The 17,626-nt window shown below is 52.2% G+C and overlaps 7 protein-coding genes across 7 annotated transcripts; 4 read left to right on the top strand and 3 right to left on the bottom strand.

The window, feature by feature from the left end:
• Nucleotides 1-87: 87 nt before the first annotated feature.
• INS49_011433 (uncharacterized protein) lies at nucleotides 88-1,331 on the bottom strand (the record flags this gene model as incomplete). The annotated part of the gene is made up of 2 exons (XM_043172150.1): nucleotides 88-675; nucleotides 843-1,331. 2 exons carry the CDS (start codon nucleotides 1,329-1,331, stop codon nucleotides 88-90), a joined length of 1,077 nt encoding a protein of 358 aa, XP_043023895.1.
• A 1,009-nt stretch (nucleotides 1,332-2,340) lies between these two features.
• On the top strand, nucleotides 2,341-2,862 carry INS49_011434 (uncharacterized protein; the record flags this gene model as incomplete). Its single annotated transcript, XM_043172151.1, has 1 exon — nucleotides 2,341-2,862. The coding sequence occupies one exon, from the start codon at nucleotides 2,341-2,343 to the stop codon at nucleotides 2,860-2,862; it is 522 nt and encodes a 173-aa protein (XP_043023896.1).
• Nucleotides 2,863-5,343: 2,481 nt separating this feature from the next.
• Nucleotides 5,344-5,709, top strand: INS49_011435 (uncharacterized protein; the record flags this gene model as incomplete). The annotated part of the gene is made up of 2 exons (XM_043172152.1): nucleotides 5,344-5,563; nucleotides 5,636-5,709. 2 exons carry the CDS (start codon nucleotides 5,344-5,346, stop codon nucleotides 5,707-5,709), a joined length of 294 nt encoding a protein of 97 aa, XP_043023897.1.
• Nucleotides 5,710-8,039: 2,330 nt separating this feature from the next.
• On the top strand, nucleotides 8,040-8,917 carry INS49_011436 (uncharacterized protein; the record flags this gene model as incomplete). Its single annotated transcript, XM_043172153.1, has 4 exons — nucleotides 8,040-8,341; nucleotides 8,515-8,555; nucleotides 8,618-8,747; nucleotides 8,896-8,917. 4 exons carry the CDS (start codon nucleotides 8,040-8,042, stop codon nucleotides 8,915-8,917), a joined length of 495 nt encoding a protein of 164 aa, XP_043023898.1.
• A 25-nt stretch (nucleotides 8,918-8,942) lies between these two features.
• INS49_011437 (uncharacterized protein) lies at nucleotides 8,943-10,292 on the bottom strand (the record flags this gene model as incomplete). The annotated part of the gene is made up of 4 exons (XM_043172154.1): nucleotides 8,943-9,796; nucleotides 9,850-9,904; nucleotides 9,969-10,049; nucleotides 10,101-10,292. The coding sequence occupies 4 exons, from the start codon at nucleotides 10,290-10,292 to the stop codon at nucleotides 8,943-8,945; spliced, it is 1,182 nt and encodes a 393-aa protein (XP_043023899.1).
• An 892-nt stretch (nucleotides 10,293-11,184) lies between these two features.
• On the bottom strand, nucleotides 11,185-12,195 carry INS49_011438 (uncharacterized protein; the record flags this gene model as incomplete). The annotated part of the gene is made up of 1 exon (XM_043172155.1): nucleotides 11,185-12,195. One exon carries the CDS (start codon nucleotides 12,193-12,195, stop codon nucleotides 11,185-11,187), a length of 1,011 nt encoding a protein of 336 aa, XP_043023900.1.
• Nucleotides 12,196-14,157: 1,962 nt separating this feature from the next.
• INS49_011439 (uncharacterized protein) lies at nucleotides 14,158-17,546 on the top strand (the record flags this gene model as incomplete). The annotated part of the gene is made up of 7 exons (XM_043172156.1): nucleotides 14,158-14,593; nucleotides 15,027-15,122; nucleotides 15,189-15,199; nucleotides 15,536-15,814; nucleotides 15,945-15,996; nucleotides 16,660-17,088; nucleotides 17,245-17,546. The coding sequence occupies 7 exons, from the start codon at nucleotides 14,158-14,160 to the stop codon at nucleotides 17,544-17,546; spliced, it is 1,605 nt and encodes a 534-aa protein (XP_043023901.1).
• Nucleotides 17,547-17,626: the final 80 nt, after the last annotated feature.

The following is a 17,626-nucleotide window of genomic DNA, read 5'->3' on the forward strand; positions in this document are numbered from 1 at the left end:
CGCAAGTCACCAATGAATCCGGCAGGCCGAGAGTATCTGGAATGAGAGCTCATTAAAGGAAAATATGCATCAGTTTCCACCATCACTTCAAGCCGTTCTCCAACTTTCCAGAAGTTTGGCCAATTGCTCGTGACGCTCGATTGCATCTAAAAAGTTCGGATATGTCCGTGGGCCTCCCTCGACAGTCTCCGCGTGAAAGGCTTCGTACAGCTTAGCAACGCTGCGCCCCACAATCGGCAGGTTCAATTCTTCTTCCCACTCGGGCCATTCCCAAGATACATTGCGGACCTCATCTGTGTGAAAGTCATGCACCTCGATAGTCACCGGATCAGAATACGAGTTTGCGTGCAGGGACGTTCCGCTGGGCGCCGTGAGCCGGACCTCTCCCTTCTCGCAGTTGATATGCCACGTCAGAGCCGGCTCTCCCTTGAATTGCTGTCCACGGCGGAAGCGAACCAGCAGGCTCGCCCCCTCTTGCGCCACTGCCGAGCCACTCAGTGAACCCGTGACTGTTATCAGATCTGGAACATCAGATGTGACCGTCTTGACAATGTTGTTTGTAGCTGGGTCGCGGAGCTTCATTTTGGGACGTTGGAGTTGAAGTTGGGGATGGGTATCGGCCGCTTGCCCAATGACAGATTGGACATAGTCGAACACTTTCATCGATGTCAACCTCTGTTCCCCACGGAGCAATTCTGCATGAAATAGATATGAAGGGGGACAAATGACTGACTGTGTGCAAAGCCTATCATGAAGATGTTGCCGCCAATTTTCCTCTCCGCAAAATATCCCAACCCTTCGGCAATCATCTCTCGATCAACTGTGCCGCCATGAGCCCTCACCTCACTACTGAGCATCTTGCCCAGGCTGCCGCCGTGCAAGAGCTCCTTCAACTTCAGCACCACTGGTGCTAGCCGCCCCTGCAACCCTACCATTGTATGAATGCCTTTCTTCGCTGCTAGATCAGCCAGCTCCCGCGAGCGGACCACATCATGTGTCAGTGGCCATTCGACAAAAGCCGCCTTTCCAGCTTCGACACTCGGTTTGATGAGATGGTGATGTGTGTCCACTCGTGTGCAGCAAAGCACGAGGTCGATGTCAGGATCAGCGGCAAGCGCTGCGGGGTCACCGTACGCCCGAGTCTTTTCAACGTCGAGGCCGTAGGTACGGATGGCCTTCTTGGCTGATTCGACGCTCGAATTACACAGGGCAACAATGTTGTACTTGGCACGACCGCGTGCTGAGAGGAGGTAGGGGAGATGAGCGCTACTGGCCCACGAGGTCACAGCCGAGGAGGATAGGCCGATGATGGCCAGACGGATGGGCGCCATTGTGTACTGAGAATAGATAGTATTGAAAGAGGGGCGAGAGCAGTAAAGCAGTCGTCGATCATCTGGTGGGTATCCCAACGAACGTTCATCACGGATGCTTATATGGGGTCAATGATCCTGAATGGCTTGGTAATGCGGTGGATTTATAAGCAAGGAGCTCGCATCCGATAGTGTCATCACCGTTGGTACACACCATCTCGAATACATTAGCATGCCTCGAAGGACAGAAACCGATTAATTCTCAGCAGCGGTATTTGCTGTGACAGAAACGCAGACTTGTATTTCTGCTCATCGGTTACAATGAGTGTAGTAGCAGGTGCCTACACGGACGCCCCAGGCAGCTGCCCCTGAACGGCCACCATCCCCAATGCCACCCCATGGATGTGTGTAATTGAGCCAAGAGAGGAGGGGCTGAAAAGCTGGCTGGTCACTCGATATGCTATAATGTTTGGGACTCCAACAGTAGAATTACCGTTTCATATTTGCAAACTCAACACATGGATCCTACCCTACTGTGGTCTATTCGGCGCTTCCTTGGCTCTTTCTACCACCGTGTTCATCAGCTATGGAGCGTAATCAGGCCAATTTTATATAATTATGTTTTTGCAGCTAAACAGTGATAACTACTCGAAAATTACGGACTTGTGCGACTGGATTAGTTCTACATTGGGTATGTAATAGGTCCGGCACTGATACCAGGACGTACAGGTTCACTAGCAGGCCATCAAGCCAAGACGGCGTGGCATTGGCTTTGGCTCTATATGGAGAGATTTCCTAGTACACGCAAAAGACCAGAACCAGAAGCATTTTGCTCTTGGAAGAAATTGGCGCTTTCCGCACCTTCTTCTGTGTATAATTTCACTACAGTGACTGAATGTCCAAGACACTCAAAACTTCCATCTCCCGACCGCAACTCTTTCACGAACACTGCCGAGCTTCAACTTGAGAACACACCTACCAGCCTCAAAGACAACACTTTCAACACTGTCGGCCGTCAATAGTTTCCGACATGTTACGCCTTCCACTTTCCACCGTGCTCGTCAGCCTTGCTGCTGTGGTGCCAACGCTAGGCCGCTTTTACCAGACGCATGCGAAAGACCTTGAGGTGACACTTCACCCCGAACTTCCGGCTGCACCACCCTCTGACAACCCGCCCGTCTGCGGCAACGGATGGCTTTCCGACGAAGTCTACATTATCAGCAACTCTTCAGGAAAGTGCGGCTCGAATGACCTGGGACCGTGCACAGAATGGGCAGACAAGGTTGAGGGACTCTGCAGTGGTACTTGCGTGCACGCAGTGAACGCAGGGACCGGAGATCCTGCGAACATGTACGGACTGTCACATCCCCACATCAACGGAGGCTTCTTTATTCTCTACAATGGAACACGCTGCGAGTCGGACACGATGTACTTTAAGTACACTGCGCAGAGGGTGGGAATCGGCCCGGTGCGCTATGTGCAGAAGATACACGAGAAGCACATGGAGGTCTCGCCATTTATGAGTTTCCAATACCTGCATGCTAGGGGCTAGGAAGAGGTCGGCTGGACACATGGGCCTCCCCGACAAGGTATTCGGAATGCGGATCTGGATACACGCAGCGTCGCAGGACATGGCGCTGCCTATTGTTTGTCAAAGAACGGCACGGTCGTGATGTGTCTACATCAGGGCCGTTCAGAATCAACATCTACCATCTGGTTTAATTAAAAGTTTACACGAGGACATGCCGCGACAGACAGAGAATCTTTCGATACTGACGACCACTTTGAGACGTTTATTATCTACTGATCGGAGAGGCGATGTGTGACACGCCGCGGAGGTGCTGCCAGATTTGACACCATCTATGCTTGCTAAGATTATAGACGTTTCATAAGTCATTTACATCGCACCTGGGCCTCGAATAAAATAGATGGTTCAATTTTGGGATGATCATGAGCTGAGTGTCGTCTCAAATAGTGCTAAGTAGCCCATGGAACTTTGTATGCCCAGATGATTGGGAACAGAAATTGTGCTGTCCCTCATCACCAAGTGCCGTTTTCTACCCCCGTCCTCCCCTAGCTTTCATAAGGCGGGATTGAGAACGTGGTCAGGAATCCGGCCGCGCTCAGTCTGATCGCCCTCGCTAAGGTAATTCTCTCCTGCATGAAGGGCTAAGTGTCTACCTAAGTGAACAACCAATCTCTGCTTAAAAGTACACGTTGCAAAGCGCCATGCCATTACTGTGATGGGACGAATGGTAGGCAGTCTGACCACAACACTCAACCGGGTACTCGCGCTCCAACAGGGATGTTAACAGGCAAGACTGGCCGCAGCCGACATGCGGTCTATCATGAGACTCGGCGAGGATTTTCAACTGTGTGAGTGATCCTCCATCCTGTCGTCGTCTGATTCTTGGGATGCAGGCGGCATAGTGAACCAAAGTTCGTTGTGACGAGCAAGTCAGGGGCCGTCGGTCCACCACCTACTCCACAAGACAACCTGTGACCACGTGAAATCCACTCGTACATCTGGCCGTCTACTTTTGGTCGTCAAGCTTGGCCAGCCTAGGATCAGAATGGCCTGCTGGTTCCTGGATTAGGTGGATCTCGTGTGCTATGGTCCACAGAGCGGGTCGATTTAGTGTGCCTCAGGCAATTATCCGGCCGCACCACTTACAGACGCTATCACAAATCTAGCTCTGTCTATGCACTGCTCAAATCTGCGATGGTAAATCCAGGGTGTTGGCGCTAGGCAAGCCTCCCTTTAGCGTTGCGGTCCGCGGATCGCTGACGATCACGGGCCTCGGATGTCCAGATCCAAGATCCAACTCTTGTTAGGGTCAGGGGAGACCCGAAGAGGGAGAGCATCGTGGAGTGGTCCACGGGTGGTGACACTAAAGAGATGTCTGCATGTGAAAGCACACCTTCTTGAGAAGCAATCTGGCGATATTGCTCGTTCACCCTCATCTACTCACAGCTTGCCTATGGTGTCCAAGGCTAAGTGTGAACACAACAGGCGGCTGGAGCTGTTTGGCATGTTGGCCAGGGCCTCAGTCACCACTTTATCCCTTCCCACATCCCGGGTTTGGAAGTTCGGCCATCCAGATCACCTCATCAGGCCGCGTCAGGCTTGTCACAGACCTCTGGAACCCACTTTCTCCCCGCAAATACCAAAATGCTTGTCATTTGTTTCGGCATTCTTCCAGTTTGACAGCCGAGTACCACCCCCACAGAGGTCATAGCATATGACCTGGCCCGGCTGCCAGACATTGGGCCGGTCATGGAGGGCTTCATAGCATCATAGCAGGCACCTCGCCTCTGGGGAGGCCGGACATATCGTGTATTTCTGGCTTCCTTGACAGGTCCCTGACCAGAGTGACGGCACTTGCATAGTGCAGGTAGTAGCGTGAGATCCCATCTCGGACACGCAGCCGAGCCGAACATCTAGATCCCTTGAGAAAGGACATTCCCCGAGCAGGAGAGCGACAAGGAGGGAACTGTCGTGAGGAAGGCCCAAATGTGGCAAGACGTAAATTGGGCGGCGTCCATCCCAGCCGGACCATCGGTCTGTGCGGGAGCCTTCAGGCACGCACCCAACACTCTGACAGGACTTTACCCTGGTATAACCTTCACCCGGCGGCTCGAGCTACCGCTGCACCTAGTGCAGAGCTGAATTCTTGGGATCTGGAATGCCACCATCATCCCTGTCCAAGAAGCACTCGTCCCGTCCTACCGGGACAGTCAACCATGGCACCCGTGGAGGCTTTCGCGTCCTCTCATTTGTTATCCGCCGTAAAATTCCTGGGTGGCGGCTTGAAGCCGAGACGTAGGACAGATCATAGCGTGACGAGCCGAGTGGGCCGATGAGATCTGCCTTGTTGAGCAACAGGAAAACCTCTGTACCGATAAAGTGGATGGGCCCCTTCGGCGTCGCATTGGGCTTTGTCTTAGGGTTCTACCGCCGCCTCCCTTCTCGACATGCTTTTCTTTTGGTAATCTCTATTCAGGTGATGTTGGCTGACTATTCACAACAAAGATGAAGCCCAAGCCTTGGTCAACTCATGAGCTACTTCCTCGCCAGCTTCCAGGCAACGTCTCTCCAGATGTAATTGCCCAGTTAGATTTCTCGGATAAGACGACACTCGTTCCTGTGGTATGGGCTGTCGTGTTGATTGAGGCGGTCCTAATTACCGTCGTGGTTGTGTCACGCCTCATGGTCCGTCGCCTTGTCATAGGCCGACTCTTCATGGACGATGGTATGCCATCACCACACCTGAAGCGGGCATGATCTTGCTGTGGAAGACTGACTGATCCGCATTGTCCTACAGCCCTAATCGTCGCTGCCAGCTTGTTTACGTTGGCATTCTGTGGAATCATCCTCGCTGGTACGAGCCCTCTCTGAGCCAATTTCGTTGCAGGACGCCTCTTATTCGGTCCGGTTCTGACGTCGGGTGGCAGCTACACAATTCGGACTTGGACAGCATGTCTGGAATTTGGATTTTACAACCATCCTTACTACGGTCAAACATTGCATCCTCCTCATGTTTGTCGGTAACTCTCTCTCGGCCTGCGCCGTCGCTTTTACGAAGCTGTCTATCATCAGCTCCTACCTACGAGTGTTTCCCCATCAAAGCTTGCGCGTCACCATGTTCATTACGATGGCTATTACAATTGGCTTGATGCTAGCCTCTATACCGGTCACAGTATTCCAATGTGAGCCGGTAAGAGCAGCATGGGATTTCACCATCACGAATGGACGAGTGAGTGGTGACCAAGTCTTTGATATCTTACTTTCTCCCCGTCGAGAGTTTCATCCTTTTGATGGCGAACCTGATACTCTGTGATAATCAGACTAGGCAGGATCAATATTGAGCATTCTTCACAGATAAAGGATTTTAATGACAAACGTTATAGTGTTACGATTTCGTCGACTTCCTCTACGCTAGCACAGCGATCAGTACGGCGACTGACCTCATACTTTGCACCGTACCTATTCGGTTTTTATGGTCTCTCAAGATACCGAAAAAGCAAAAGATTGTTGTCTCTTTCTTGTTCTTCGTGGGAGGACTGTGAGTATAATTTTATCTGTACAACATGTCGAGAGAAAGACTGAGTTGATATTCCTTAGGGCGTGTGTTGCGAGTATAATTAGACTGGCCTTCCTGGATCAATTGCGGAAGCCAGTTGATGTCTTGTGTAAGTCTTCAGTGAGCCTTATTCCATCTTCTCCGAAGCCTGCACGTTCTATTATATATGCTAAGTTCGTTTTGTAGACAACTTAGTCACCTCGCTCCTGCTGACGATCACCGAATGTACAATCGGCGTCGTGTGTGTCTCCCTACCATCTCTGCGGCCGATATTTGCCAAATGCCTTCCCGGCGTCTTCAACTCAGCCAGCCATACTACACTGAAGTCCTCTGTCGCTAGGAGGCAGGCATACGCATTGGGCGATCTATCTTCCAAGCCGACATCACAACGACGACTGGGCATCACTCATTTCGACGAAACCGAGAGCCAAACTGAAATCACAGCCAGCCCTCCTCTCGACACGCCGTGGACAGGGTTACACTACCTGCACGCAGATCAGAAAAGGGACTCTTTAACGTCATCGGACTATAGGACGGGGATAGCGATCTAAGCAGGATACTTGGCTCCAGGGCCCTTGGTTGGATTCACTTTTTTTCTTCTTTTTTGGGGGGTTTGAAAAGGAACGGTGGCGATCTGGCGCAATGGGCGTATGAAGGTCTCGGCGCTGGAGCATGGAGTCTGGTGATTCAATTTTGTGTTGCGCTTCACTGACGGTGTTGTTGGATTTAGATAGGATCCATTTCGTCAAGACATTACTTGCCTAAACTTTAAAATGAATACTGTTAAAATGCCCAGATATTTTGGTACTACCACCTAGGTTCAGGTTATGGTTAGGTCTAATTCCCACGATGACAAACTCATGAGCAGCGCTCAACTCACTCTTAAAGCATACAGCTGAAACTGTAATAATGAAGCCGTATGTAAGATTCATCCTCCGGGAATCCCCCCCCCCCCCACATAACCAAGTGAGAAGTGGTATATGATGCCCCGTGGTGTACACTGAACAAATCAACCATTCCGCTTTTTTGGTTGTTAATATCATGAAGACAGTGGGATCAGAATATTACATTAGAGGCCATCTTTACAGAGCCCTACTAGTACCTTGTCCAGTACTGTCATTAGTTGACCTTACATCTCCTAGTGTTCAAAAGTGCTCAGTAACTCTATAGTGAAAACCATGGAGACTCTCCACATAGCTGTCTCAAGTATCTCAGGTATCAAGGGAGGGCAAGGATATGATGAAACTTATGCAAGTTGCACCTGTTTGACATTCGACTTCTACTAGCCTTGTGTTGGCTGCCTTGCATCTTCCATCGTGTGGAATGACGAGGTCTGTTCATGTGACAAGGAGACATGTGCAATGAGTACAAAGTCACACTGCGTCCATTGATCAGTGAATGTGAAGGATGCCAACTCACTCGAAATCTATGAGGTTCAACATTCACTACTCCCCTCCCACTTTTAAAAGCCACCAAGCCGCCTCTAGATCTCCACAATCTCAACCCTTCCTTCATCTACTCCTTGTCAACATCTGAGACCTGTCTCTTACATCTCCAGATTGCCTCTCCACACAGCAACAAGACATCTCGAGCCAGCCATTGCTACCACACTTCCTCAATCCCGAGTTGATAATTACTTGCCAACATGGGTCCCATCATCCAGCTCCTCATCCTTGCCCTCTTCGCCCTTACTACTGGCGCCGCATCTGTTGCCCGTCAGATGATCAACTACGGTCAGCCTGACGTGGTTGGCTACGCCAATTTCTCCAACTACTGCACGTATCCGATGTACATCGCTCAGAACGGCACTTCCGAGGCGACTTTTGATGGCGACTGCTCCTCCAAGGTGGGTGGAGCCAACAACCCAGGAGCTCAGCTGGCCAATTCCCAGCTCAATTTCAACGACTGCTTTATGAACTCGGATGGAAAGTTCATGCCTTCAAAGGGGTAAGAATCCACACACGCACGGAGAAAAGACTGGAGTTATCACTGCGTTGAAATCTGACATGAGACCATCTGTGTTCTAGTGGAAATGCCATGGCGAGCTGCACTTGCAAGATGGGTTACTCAGTCTGTGGTGACCAGTGTGCGGACACGGCCATCCAATGTCAATGCAAGAGCTTAACGGGCGACATGATCACCGGCGACATCTTCGACATCAGTCAGTTATTTTCCTGTTATCGTGGTGAGGTGTGTTGACATTCAGGACTGACTCAAATGAAGATGACTACATCGGCGTTACTTGGTCAGAGGAGCACCAGAACAATTTGTTGGTCTGCGCCTCGCCCACGGGAGACACCGTTGCCACGTACCAGGGATGCACCAAGAGCGGCGTCACCCGGCCCGATCCATTGTGTCCATCTTGAAGGATCCTTGGAAATCCAGCGCCGGGGTAGGACTTTTTTTTTTTTTTTTGGAACTGGACGAAACACTGGGCGGCAGCATCTCGACAGTGTTGGTCATTGGGGAAACCATAGATTAGATCCAGTATTTAGCGGAAGGCACAAGCAGAAGTGCCTCTAACATTGCCTTTCTATCAAGTTGATCCTCAGTTCCTCCTGTACCATAAGCCGGACCTCTTCGCACTGACCGCCGTGCCATTGACACTTGCCGGCCCAGAGGTTTGGAGAGTCGTCGGCAACAGAGGCTCAATGACAGCCTCCCAAACCGTCTCGTACAAGCCCGGAGTACCATCGGAAGCCGTACTGCCAGGCTCGAGGCTGCCAATCTGCGTGGAGTTTGAGCAGCATGGTGCGTTTGAGCCCCAGAAGGGACCAGCTGCCCATGCCGTCCATCCGATGTACTCCTCATTCTCCTCCATGTATGTCAGGGCATCGCTGAGCATGTCCGCGCAGGCGGTGGTGTTCGAGCCTCCGAACTCCGTGACCATCGCCTTGAGGCCGTACTGCTTCAGCCAAGCCGTCAGGGGCGCGAGGTTGGTGTCGAAGGGCTGCGTGCACTCGATGTGGCTACCACTGTAATCAACGTCGAGATACTCGTGGATGTCCACAGCCCAGTTGTTCGCCGTGTCGTTGATCTGATAGATGTAGTCCGAGCTGGGCAGATTGTCGCCGCCGTAGTTCTCGGTCCACGAGTGACCACCAGTCCACGCGTTGCCTGGCACGAGGATCAGATTCTTGGCGCCGGCTTGACGGATGGCATCTACGGCGACCTGGTCGTTCTTCAGGACTAGAGTGGTCGGCATGTCGTGTGGCTCGTTCATCAGGCCAAAGATGACGCGAGAATTGTTGGCGAAGCGTGAGGCCAACTCGCCCCAGAAGGCGGCGAAGTCCTCCGTCGTGGCAGCATCCGGGTCGGTCGTGTTGCCAATGACACTTCCGGAGAATGGCTGGGCACTGGGATCATTGTATCTCATGTAGTTGTGCGGGTCGAGGATGGCGTCTGGACACAGGTGAGCTCCTGAATCTGAGGAATGGGTCGCGGCATATACATACAGGAGTTCTTGGTAAGTGTGATATAATCAATAGCTTGCTTGTAGTACCCGAAATGCTGTACATTGTCCATGAGCGATGCTATCCGGCAATCTGGTAAAGAACCCTTCATTGCGGCTTACCGTTTCGTTGAACTTGGAGCCCAGACCGTACTCTAGAGGGGCCATCCGTTCCAGCAGAAAGGCGACCCGGAACAGGTTGACCTACAACATCATCAGCTTCGCTTCATCACATCCTGTCAAGTGGGCACATACCTTGTTCTGGTCCACGTAAGTATCGATTGCTGCCTCGTTGATAAACGCATAGTCTACACCAAAAGTTCCAGGAAGGCCCTGACCCTTTGTCCCGTACACTCCAAATTCACCGCCAGACTCAGCTACACCCGCATAGTAGATGGTAGCTTGTGCCCCTACGAGGGACGAGGCAAGGGTAAGGAACGACTTCATCGCGCTCATTCAAGACAACGATCAATACAAGTGTGGAAGACAATGTGCACTACATCTTCACAACATGCCAAAAGCATCGGTGGCATACACTTATATACACACCACATAGGGGTATCAAGCGGGGGATACTGGCGGAGGCGTAATCTCCTTCACGGATCTAGAATGTGATCCGCCCGGGACGCTGGTCAGTGATGATGCCAGACTCTTGGGGCCGCTGTTCAGCGGGAAGATCCCATTACTACGGTGACAACGCTTGCCAAGGATGGGAGAGTATAATCGTATAATCGTGGTCGATCAGCCGTATTGCGGGCAGATGATGGACGGGCGGCGGACGTATTGAGGACGGCCACAGCACCGGGACGCTCAAATCGGACAGATGGAGCAGTTGGCTCCGGGTTAGTGCAGGGTCTGACTGGCATGAAGAATATGGAGACGAGGCCCGATGGGTGATGAGAAAGAATCTAATTCACCCCGATCCGGCAAGCCATCCCGCAGAGCAGCTGCAGGTACAATGCTGCGCTGGAAGCAGGCAGTCCAGAGGGTGCTTTACCTGTGGCGAGCCAAGCATCCCGTCCCCTGGCGAAGTTGTCTGCCCCTGACTGGGGCACCGTTGGATAAGCCTTTAGCTCTGACGGCACATGTTGATGGCGCCCGGTTGAGGGATGACCTTTTATGCAAGTGGTTACTTTACGCACACCTATCGTTCCCATTACAACGGTAACCGACGCGTAGGGCCGAGTATCCCTGCTTAAAATGTCTCGGAGGCTTTGTCGCCTAGCGGGACTCTGATAGCAGGACATGTTTCCTCGAAGTCCTCCATCGCAGGGCAAATAGAGCTTGGAGGTGAGTTCTATGAAAGAAGCCACTGGGTGGAGATGATGTCATGTGGCAATCAGCCTGTCACCTCAGGATTTCCATCGACCCAAACCACCATGTTGGGCGGCGGGTTGGGCAATTCGTCGAAGAACTGTCTTATGGCTTCGTCACTGTACCGCAGGCTGAAGTGCGTCAACACAAAGGTTGTCTTCGGCCACTTGCGTATGACCTTCTCGAGGTCCTGCCATATAGTGTGTTTCGTCTTGACGGACTGCTCTCTGTGGGTCTCGTACAGGAAACTACACTCGGTGATGACCACAGGGATGCCATCCTTCAGCCACTGTGGCTCTGAGGCAAGCGTGGCCGCTGTCGTGTCACCGAGAAAAGCAAAGACAGGTGTAGACTGTGGCGCAGTGATCTCGACACCTGACTCCCGGAGCTGCTTGAGCTCGACTCCTTTTCTGCCCATGTATTCTGGCTTTAGTTTCTGGGAGTTCACTTTGAAGACATATCCTAGACAGGGAACCTGATGGTCGCAGTGGAAGGCTTCGGCGGTAAAGTCGACGGTTCGCCGCAGCGGGACAGTGTCACCTGCTCGAATGCCGTGGGTTTCGTGCGTCTGAAGCCAGTGTCTCTTGTGGCTGCTCGCTTGCAAAGGTTCGTCGTTGGGTGCATCGGGGTCTTCATCCTCGTCAACAAATGTAGGGCCAGCCTGCTCGGAGTCGTCTGCCGTCACAAGGCCGCCCTTGTTAAGGATCGTCTTTGCTTGAAGGAAATCGTCGAGGGCTTTCTTCATCTCGATGGGGCAGAATATGTCGGGAGGATCATCGCGCTTGATGAAGGCTGGCGTTAGGAGGGTATGGTCGCTGTGGCCGTGCGTTAGAAAGATGTGCTTCGGCCGCAGCCTGTTGATGATCTTTCCAGCATCGAGGAGCAGGTTGAGTTGCGGGATGACGAAAGAGGTGTGCCATGCTGCTCGAGATTTGCCAGTGAGAACGTATTGCTTGTGTTTACCTGGGAATCGCCATTCGAGGATTTCCGAATGCGTGGATTGGGGAAGGGGAGTCGCAAAATTTGGTCTCGCCATGTTGGAGAAACCGAAGTCGATGATGGCGGCATGAGTCAAAGTCTTTGGGAAAACACAGGTTGAGCGCCAAGTAATCAGCGCCGCTGGGTTAGCGGCAGTTATCACCAAGACGGGCACTACGCCTGCGTGACTCAGAGGCACAAACTGACTGCAGGAGCTTGCTGATTTCCGTCAAGGGCCCAGGGGGAAAAGGCAGCCCTTGCCGCATTTCCTCCGCGCAAAAGAGGTCATTAAACCCGTTTTTCCAAGGCGGGAGGTTGATAAGACAACCCTGTTGATAAGGGCCTTACCCGCCAGGCCCACCAGTGTATGTACCACTTCACACCCCTACATGTAAAATAATAATCAGAAATCTAATCTTAAGTTTCTTAGTATAAATATACAAAATAACAAGTTCTTATTTAATTTAAAATTTTACGATATTTTGATAATATATTCCTAATGTTCATTAATATATCCTTGATATTTTATAAGAAAAGCATATAGCTGGCAGGAAGGTGTAAGTGCTAACAAGGGGTTTACTAGCGTGTTCTTTCCCCTAGAACCCCTAGAATAGGCCTATTCTTCCGTTTTAACATCTTTACGCTTAATGCTTGACAGCGACATTCTTTCGCGACAAAACCACTCCTACGAACTCGATGTGCCCTGAGAAGCAACAATTAAGATGAACAAGAGTGGGTGCACCCTTCTCGCTGCCAATTGAGTTGCTTTCAAGGTGGAAGGAAGGCTGGAAGCGGATGGAGCAAACACGAGAGGAAGCTCCAGGAGCGCCACGAGCACCTCAATGGCCTCAAAAGCCATTAATTGGCTCGAAACCGCTCTCGAGTCCGAGATATAACGCGAAGCGGACTCAATCTGAGCCCCAAGAGCTTCACAAGCAGAGCCGAGACGATTCTAGCCATCTCATCGCTGCGTCTCACGGAGGGCAGACGACGATCGAGTCTGCCTCAAGCTTCGATTCGCCAAGGGGCGCGACCCCCGTTTCGGCTGCGTCGCACGCGTCGCCCGCGTTCCTCAACAGCAATGGCGCACAACCCCGGCCCCCATTCGCTTTGCCGCCGGTAGCAAACCGCCAGCCACACAATGGCGTTCAGCTCAATTCCAATCATGGACAGCAGCATGCTTCTGCGGTTCCGGCACCACAGAAGACCTCTGTTGCCAGTTCTTCTGATACCCAGAGGGCTGTGGCGCCTGTAAGCGCCGCCGAGCCAACCTCGGTCACAGCAAATGGGACTTATCCTCGTCCTCCAAATCCCGCCGCAGACACGCATTGCGGCACCCTTGCGCCGCAGACAGGGCACCCTGTTGCTAAACACTCAACGCAGACTGCTTCCTCTGCAGATGCCTTTAAATCTTTGCCTAGCCTTATAACATCTGCGCCACCTGTCAATGGCAGAGTTGGCAGCAATTCCAGCCGTCAGCCCGGCTCTTCAGGCGATGATCTCCATGGCTCAACAGCCAGCCAGTCACCCATTGGGCAGCTTTCCGCGGAAAGCCCTCCCGTCAGCAAGCCGATCTTGAAGATGAAGAGGACCGGCCAGAATTTCCCTATATCATCCCCTAGGTCGCCTTTGCGGACGCCTGCATCATTGCATCAGAGGAAGGCCCCTTCGCCAAACAGGAAAACGGCCTATGTACCCCAGGGCAGCAGCAGCTTGTCGAAAGCACCTGAAAGCCCTCAAAGCCGTGTGCTTGGCTCGCCAACAGTAGTAAATGGATCAATAATTGGTGAGAAGAGAGAGTTGAACTCATCTGTCCAACTGTCAACCAATTGTAGGATAAACGCCTTCGACTGCCAGTACAAAATCGCTGACATGCAATTTAGCAATTGGGAACTCGATACATGGGCGCTCCCTAAAGGAATCGACCATCAAGCCTACAAATCCTCTTGATGGACCATCAAAATCAGCATCGACCTCAGTCAGGAGCAAACCAGGGGCCACCTCGGCGGAGAGCCTTTCTATGGGCCAAACCACCGAGCCCGTGCCTCATTCTACCTATATACTCGATGAATCCTCAGATGATGAGATCAAGTACGAGAACGCTCCCAAGACTGTGATTTCAGACGATGCACTCGAGGCCGGCATGGAAGAGGACACTTCCGATGATGACACCGGGTCTGGTGGTGATGATGACGAGGCATTGGAATCAACTCCGTCGCGTGGGGCGGACACGTCACCTCGACAACTATTCCATCCACCCGAGGAGTCTGACTACGGAGATGAGACTGACGATGACGACGGGACGGTGTCTTCGTCATCGTCCTCGGAGTCATCGCCAGCTGCGGATGAGGAGCCCATGGTTGCGCTGCCATCTGCCAATATCCAACACCAACAAGATTATCCTGAGCATATCTTGAAGACGGCCAAGTCCGGCCGTCCGTACCACGCTTGGTTCGGTACGCAGTATCCACTCGTTTAGACTCAAAAGAGTCACTACTTCTATAGCCTGACTGACAATTCCAAATTTAGAGGGGAAGATTTCCTTTGATAAGAGCGGCGGTGCACTCTTTCCCGATGGATATCAGAGATGCGCCGAAATCCCCGGTTATTCTTGGATTTGTGCTGTGCGCTCATGCAGACAAGTATACAAGACCCATTTCGGTCTAGGCAACCATTTCAAGATGACACACAAGAGATTCATGTTCAACGATAATTTGGACGGAACCTTGTCAGTGGTTGGGTCGTACAGCAAGAGGAGCCAACCCGGAAACTGCTTTCCTGTTGTTGTGAGTCGACGGCCTCTGGACTCAACAGAGCCGCCGATGGTGGAGCCTACGGAGCCGACAGGGAAGGGAAGACACACTCCCACAGCATCTCGAACAAAGGCAGAATCTGGGAGCGAGGATGTCGACGCGGACAACCTCGTGACTGGGGATATCGACGTTCCAGCTCGACCTGCGGCGCCGTCCAAAGTCATCCAGTCAGGTAATGCTGATGAGATGTGGAGATATATCCGCCCCTTTCTCACCAAACACCAGGATTCCATTCCAGTGTTGAATTGGGTATGCCATGTCATACATCTCCCTCGCGTTCGTGACATCAAATGGAATGAACCTAGGACAAAGGACCTACCATATCGGGATTCTCACCCACGAGACATAACGGCACTCATTGTTCAGGTGACGGGCGTAGAGGCCTCAATGCCATGCACGGCTTGCGTGCAAGGCAAAGGACCATTCGACGGCTGCATTATGATCTCGCCGCAGGCAAGCCAAGAATCACGGGATCACGTATTGGCGTGTGCGAACTGCTACTATCACTGCGGGCAATCCTCGTGTAGTCACTGCAGTGGCCTCGTGTCGCGCCGCAGAGACAGACATGAGCGGCTAACGCATAAGAAGAAAAAGATTTACAATGTGAAGGTCCTTTCGGACAGGGCGCGTGGATCCGTCAAGGCTCCCAAACCAGACCAGCAGCAGAACGTGTCTCGGACAACGGGAGATAATTCGTTGGAAGAAGCCTCTCAGCTCAACGCGAGGGTCTACCAGCCGTCTGAGATCCATAGTCTTGAGATGGCAAGCAAGGATCGCGCATACAAGGTGATCAGGGGCAAGGACGGAGAATCCATATCTATGTGCGGAGCCCTGATTCCAGAGGGCTATGACCTGGATCGAGCGGTTCCTGGTCGTCCTTGGGTGTGCCCAATTCGTTCCTGCCGAGCCGTATTCAAGAAAATTGCAGGCTTGGGAGCTCACTTTTCTGTAAGTCTTGTCCATTGAACCATATGCTTCACCGCGATGCTCACAGCTCATCTTAAAGGTCAAGCACCGGGGGGAGTTGTTGAATGACAACCAAGATGGTACGCTGTCGATTGTAGGAGCCTACAATCGGCCAATGCCAGGCTACAACCACTGTGCCCCTCTGGTTATGTCTCAAAACCCCCTGGACAAGCATGAACCTCCAATGGCAGCATCAAAAGCACCCGGCTACGTACGAGTGGACAACACGAACGCAAAACCGCAGCCTCAGCCTATGAACCACACAGCTTCGGTCCCATCAAGACCAGCACAAGCTACACAGATGAACGGAGTTGGACCCCTAAACAGCGACACTCACGGTGGGGCGAAACGAATATGGAACTACATACTACCCTTCCTGCCTCTGTCTTTGGACCCCGATATCTTCGATACAGAGGTTGTCAGACTGTTTGCCCTGCCGCTGCTCCAGAGTGTTCAGTGGAGGAAGACGTGGATGAGACGCCGGCTGGACAATGATCGATCTCAGATATTTGGAATCCTTGTGCATGTTCTTGGTGTTGAACGAAAGACTGGGAGCGGCGAAAAGCCGTGCTCCCTCTGCACCAGAGGCGCGGGCCCGTTTGAGGGATGTTGGACTCTGCCAAGGGGCGCCGCATGGGAGTCACACAAATCTGCAATGTGCTGTGCTAATTGCCTGTTCAATCATAGGAGGAGCAAATGCAGTGTGAAGTATGGCTGGGAACGAAGGTGTGATACGAAACCAGGTGAAAAGACATTCCCCGGGTCCCCTCCACCCGTCGGTGAATGGGCTGCGTCTGCTGCCGGTGCAAACAGCAGTGGCCAAAGCAAGAAACGCCAACTGTCCGTCTCTGATATCAACGAAGAGTCTCGGGCACAACGTCGACGGTACGAGCGCAACGAAGGCGCCGACAACGAAGAACAGGCTGGAGTTGAGAAGAAACTTGTCACATTTCCTTTGCCTTTACCGAAAAGAACGACTCGTGCATCGGACTCCCCAACAAGGAGAAATACATCGCCCGAACCACAAATGGCGCACAGCAAATCCTTCCCCTCAATGTCTTCTTCGGCACTGGTCATGGCGGGGCAGCAAACCTCAGACGAGCTCCTCGAGATGGAAGATTGGGAGGTGGCACCTGGGCGCATTCGTGATGAAGGCGTTGACCAGCTCGACAGTAAGTCGACACTTTCCTCATTGATGTACCCTTTCCAGCTCTGCAAACCCGACGGGGGCAGATACACCTCAATTCACACCGTGCATACGGTCTTCTCATTAGACTTCACTTCCCCAGCCTTCTAAACCATTACGATTTGCTGACCCCGAAACTTAGATATCGCTTTTTCAAAGTCATACCTCGAAAACAATCAGAGTATTCCGATAGCTGCCGATGTCTCATTCCGCGTCGACACGATCAAGTCCGGACACAAGCTCGAGTTCGAGGTCGCAACGTCCAGATCCCGCTACTGCTCCGTCGCCAGCGGCAAGCTTCGTGTCTCAATCGCAGGCCAGGCTGAGTTTGTTATCGGGCCCCATGGAGTTTTCAAGATCAAGCCTGGTGTGAAGGCGTGGGCACAAAATCGTCTCTACATCGACTCGGTGGTGCACGTGGTTTCAGTCGAGGACGGTGCGTGAAATCGGAGCGCTGTTGTCCAAGACAATTACATAGATGAGTGCGGCCGACCATCTGAAGTGGATTTATCAAGGAATTGGGG

Source organism: Diaporthe citri (genome assembly GCF_014595645.1).
Source record: "Diaporthe citri strain NFHF-8-4 chromosome Unknown scaffold_5, whole genome shotgun sequence".
Taxonomy (NCBI): Eukaryota; Fungi; Ascomycota; class Sordariomycetes; order Diaporthales; family Diaporthaceae; genus Diaporthe; species Diaporthe citri.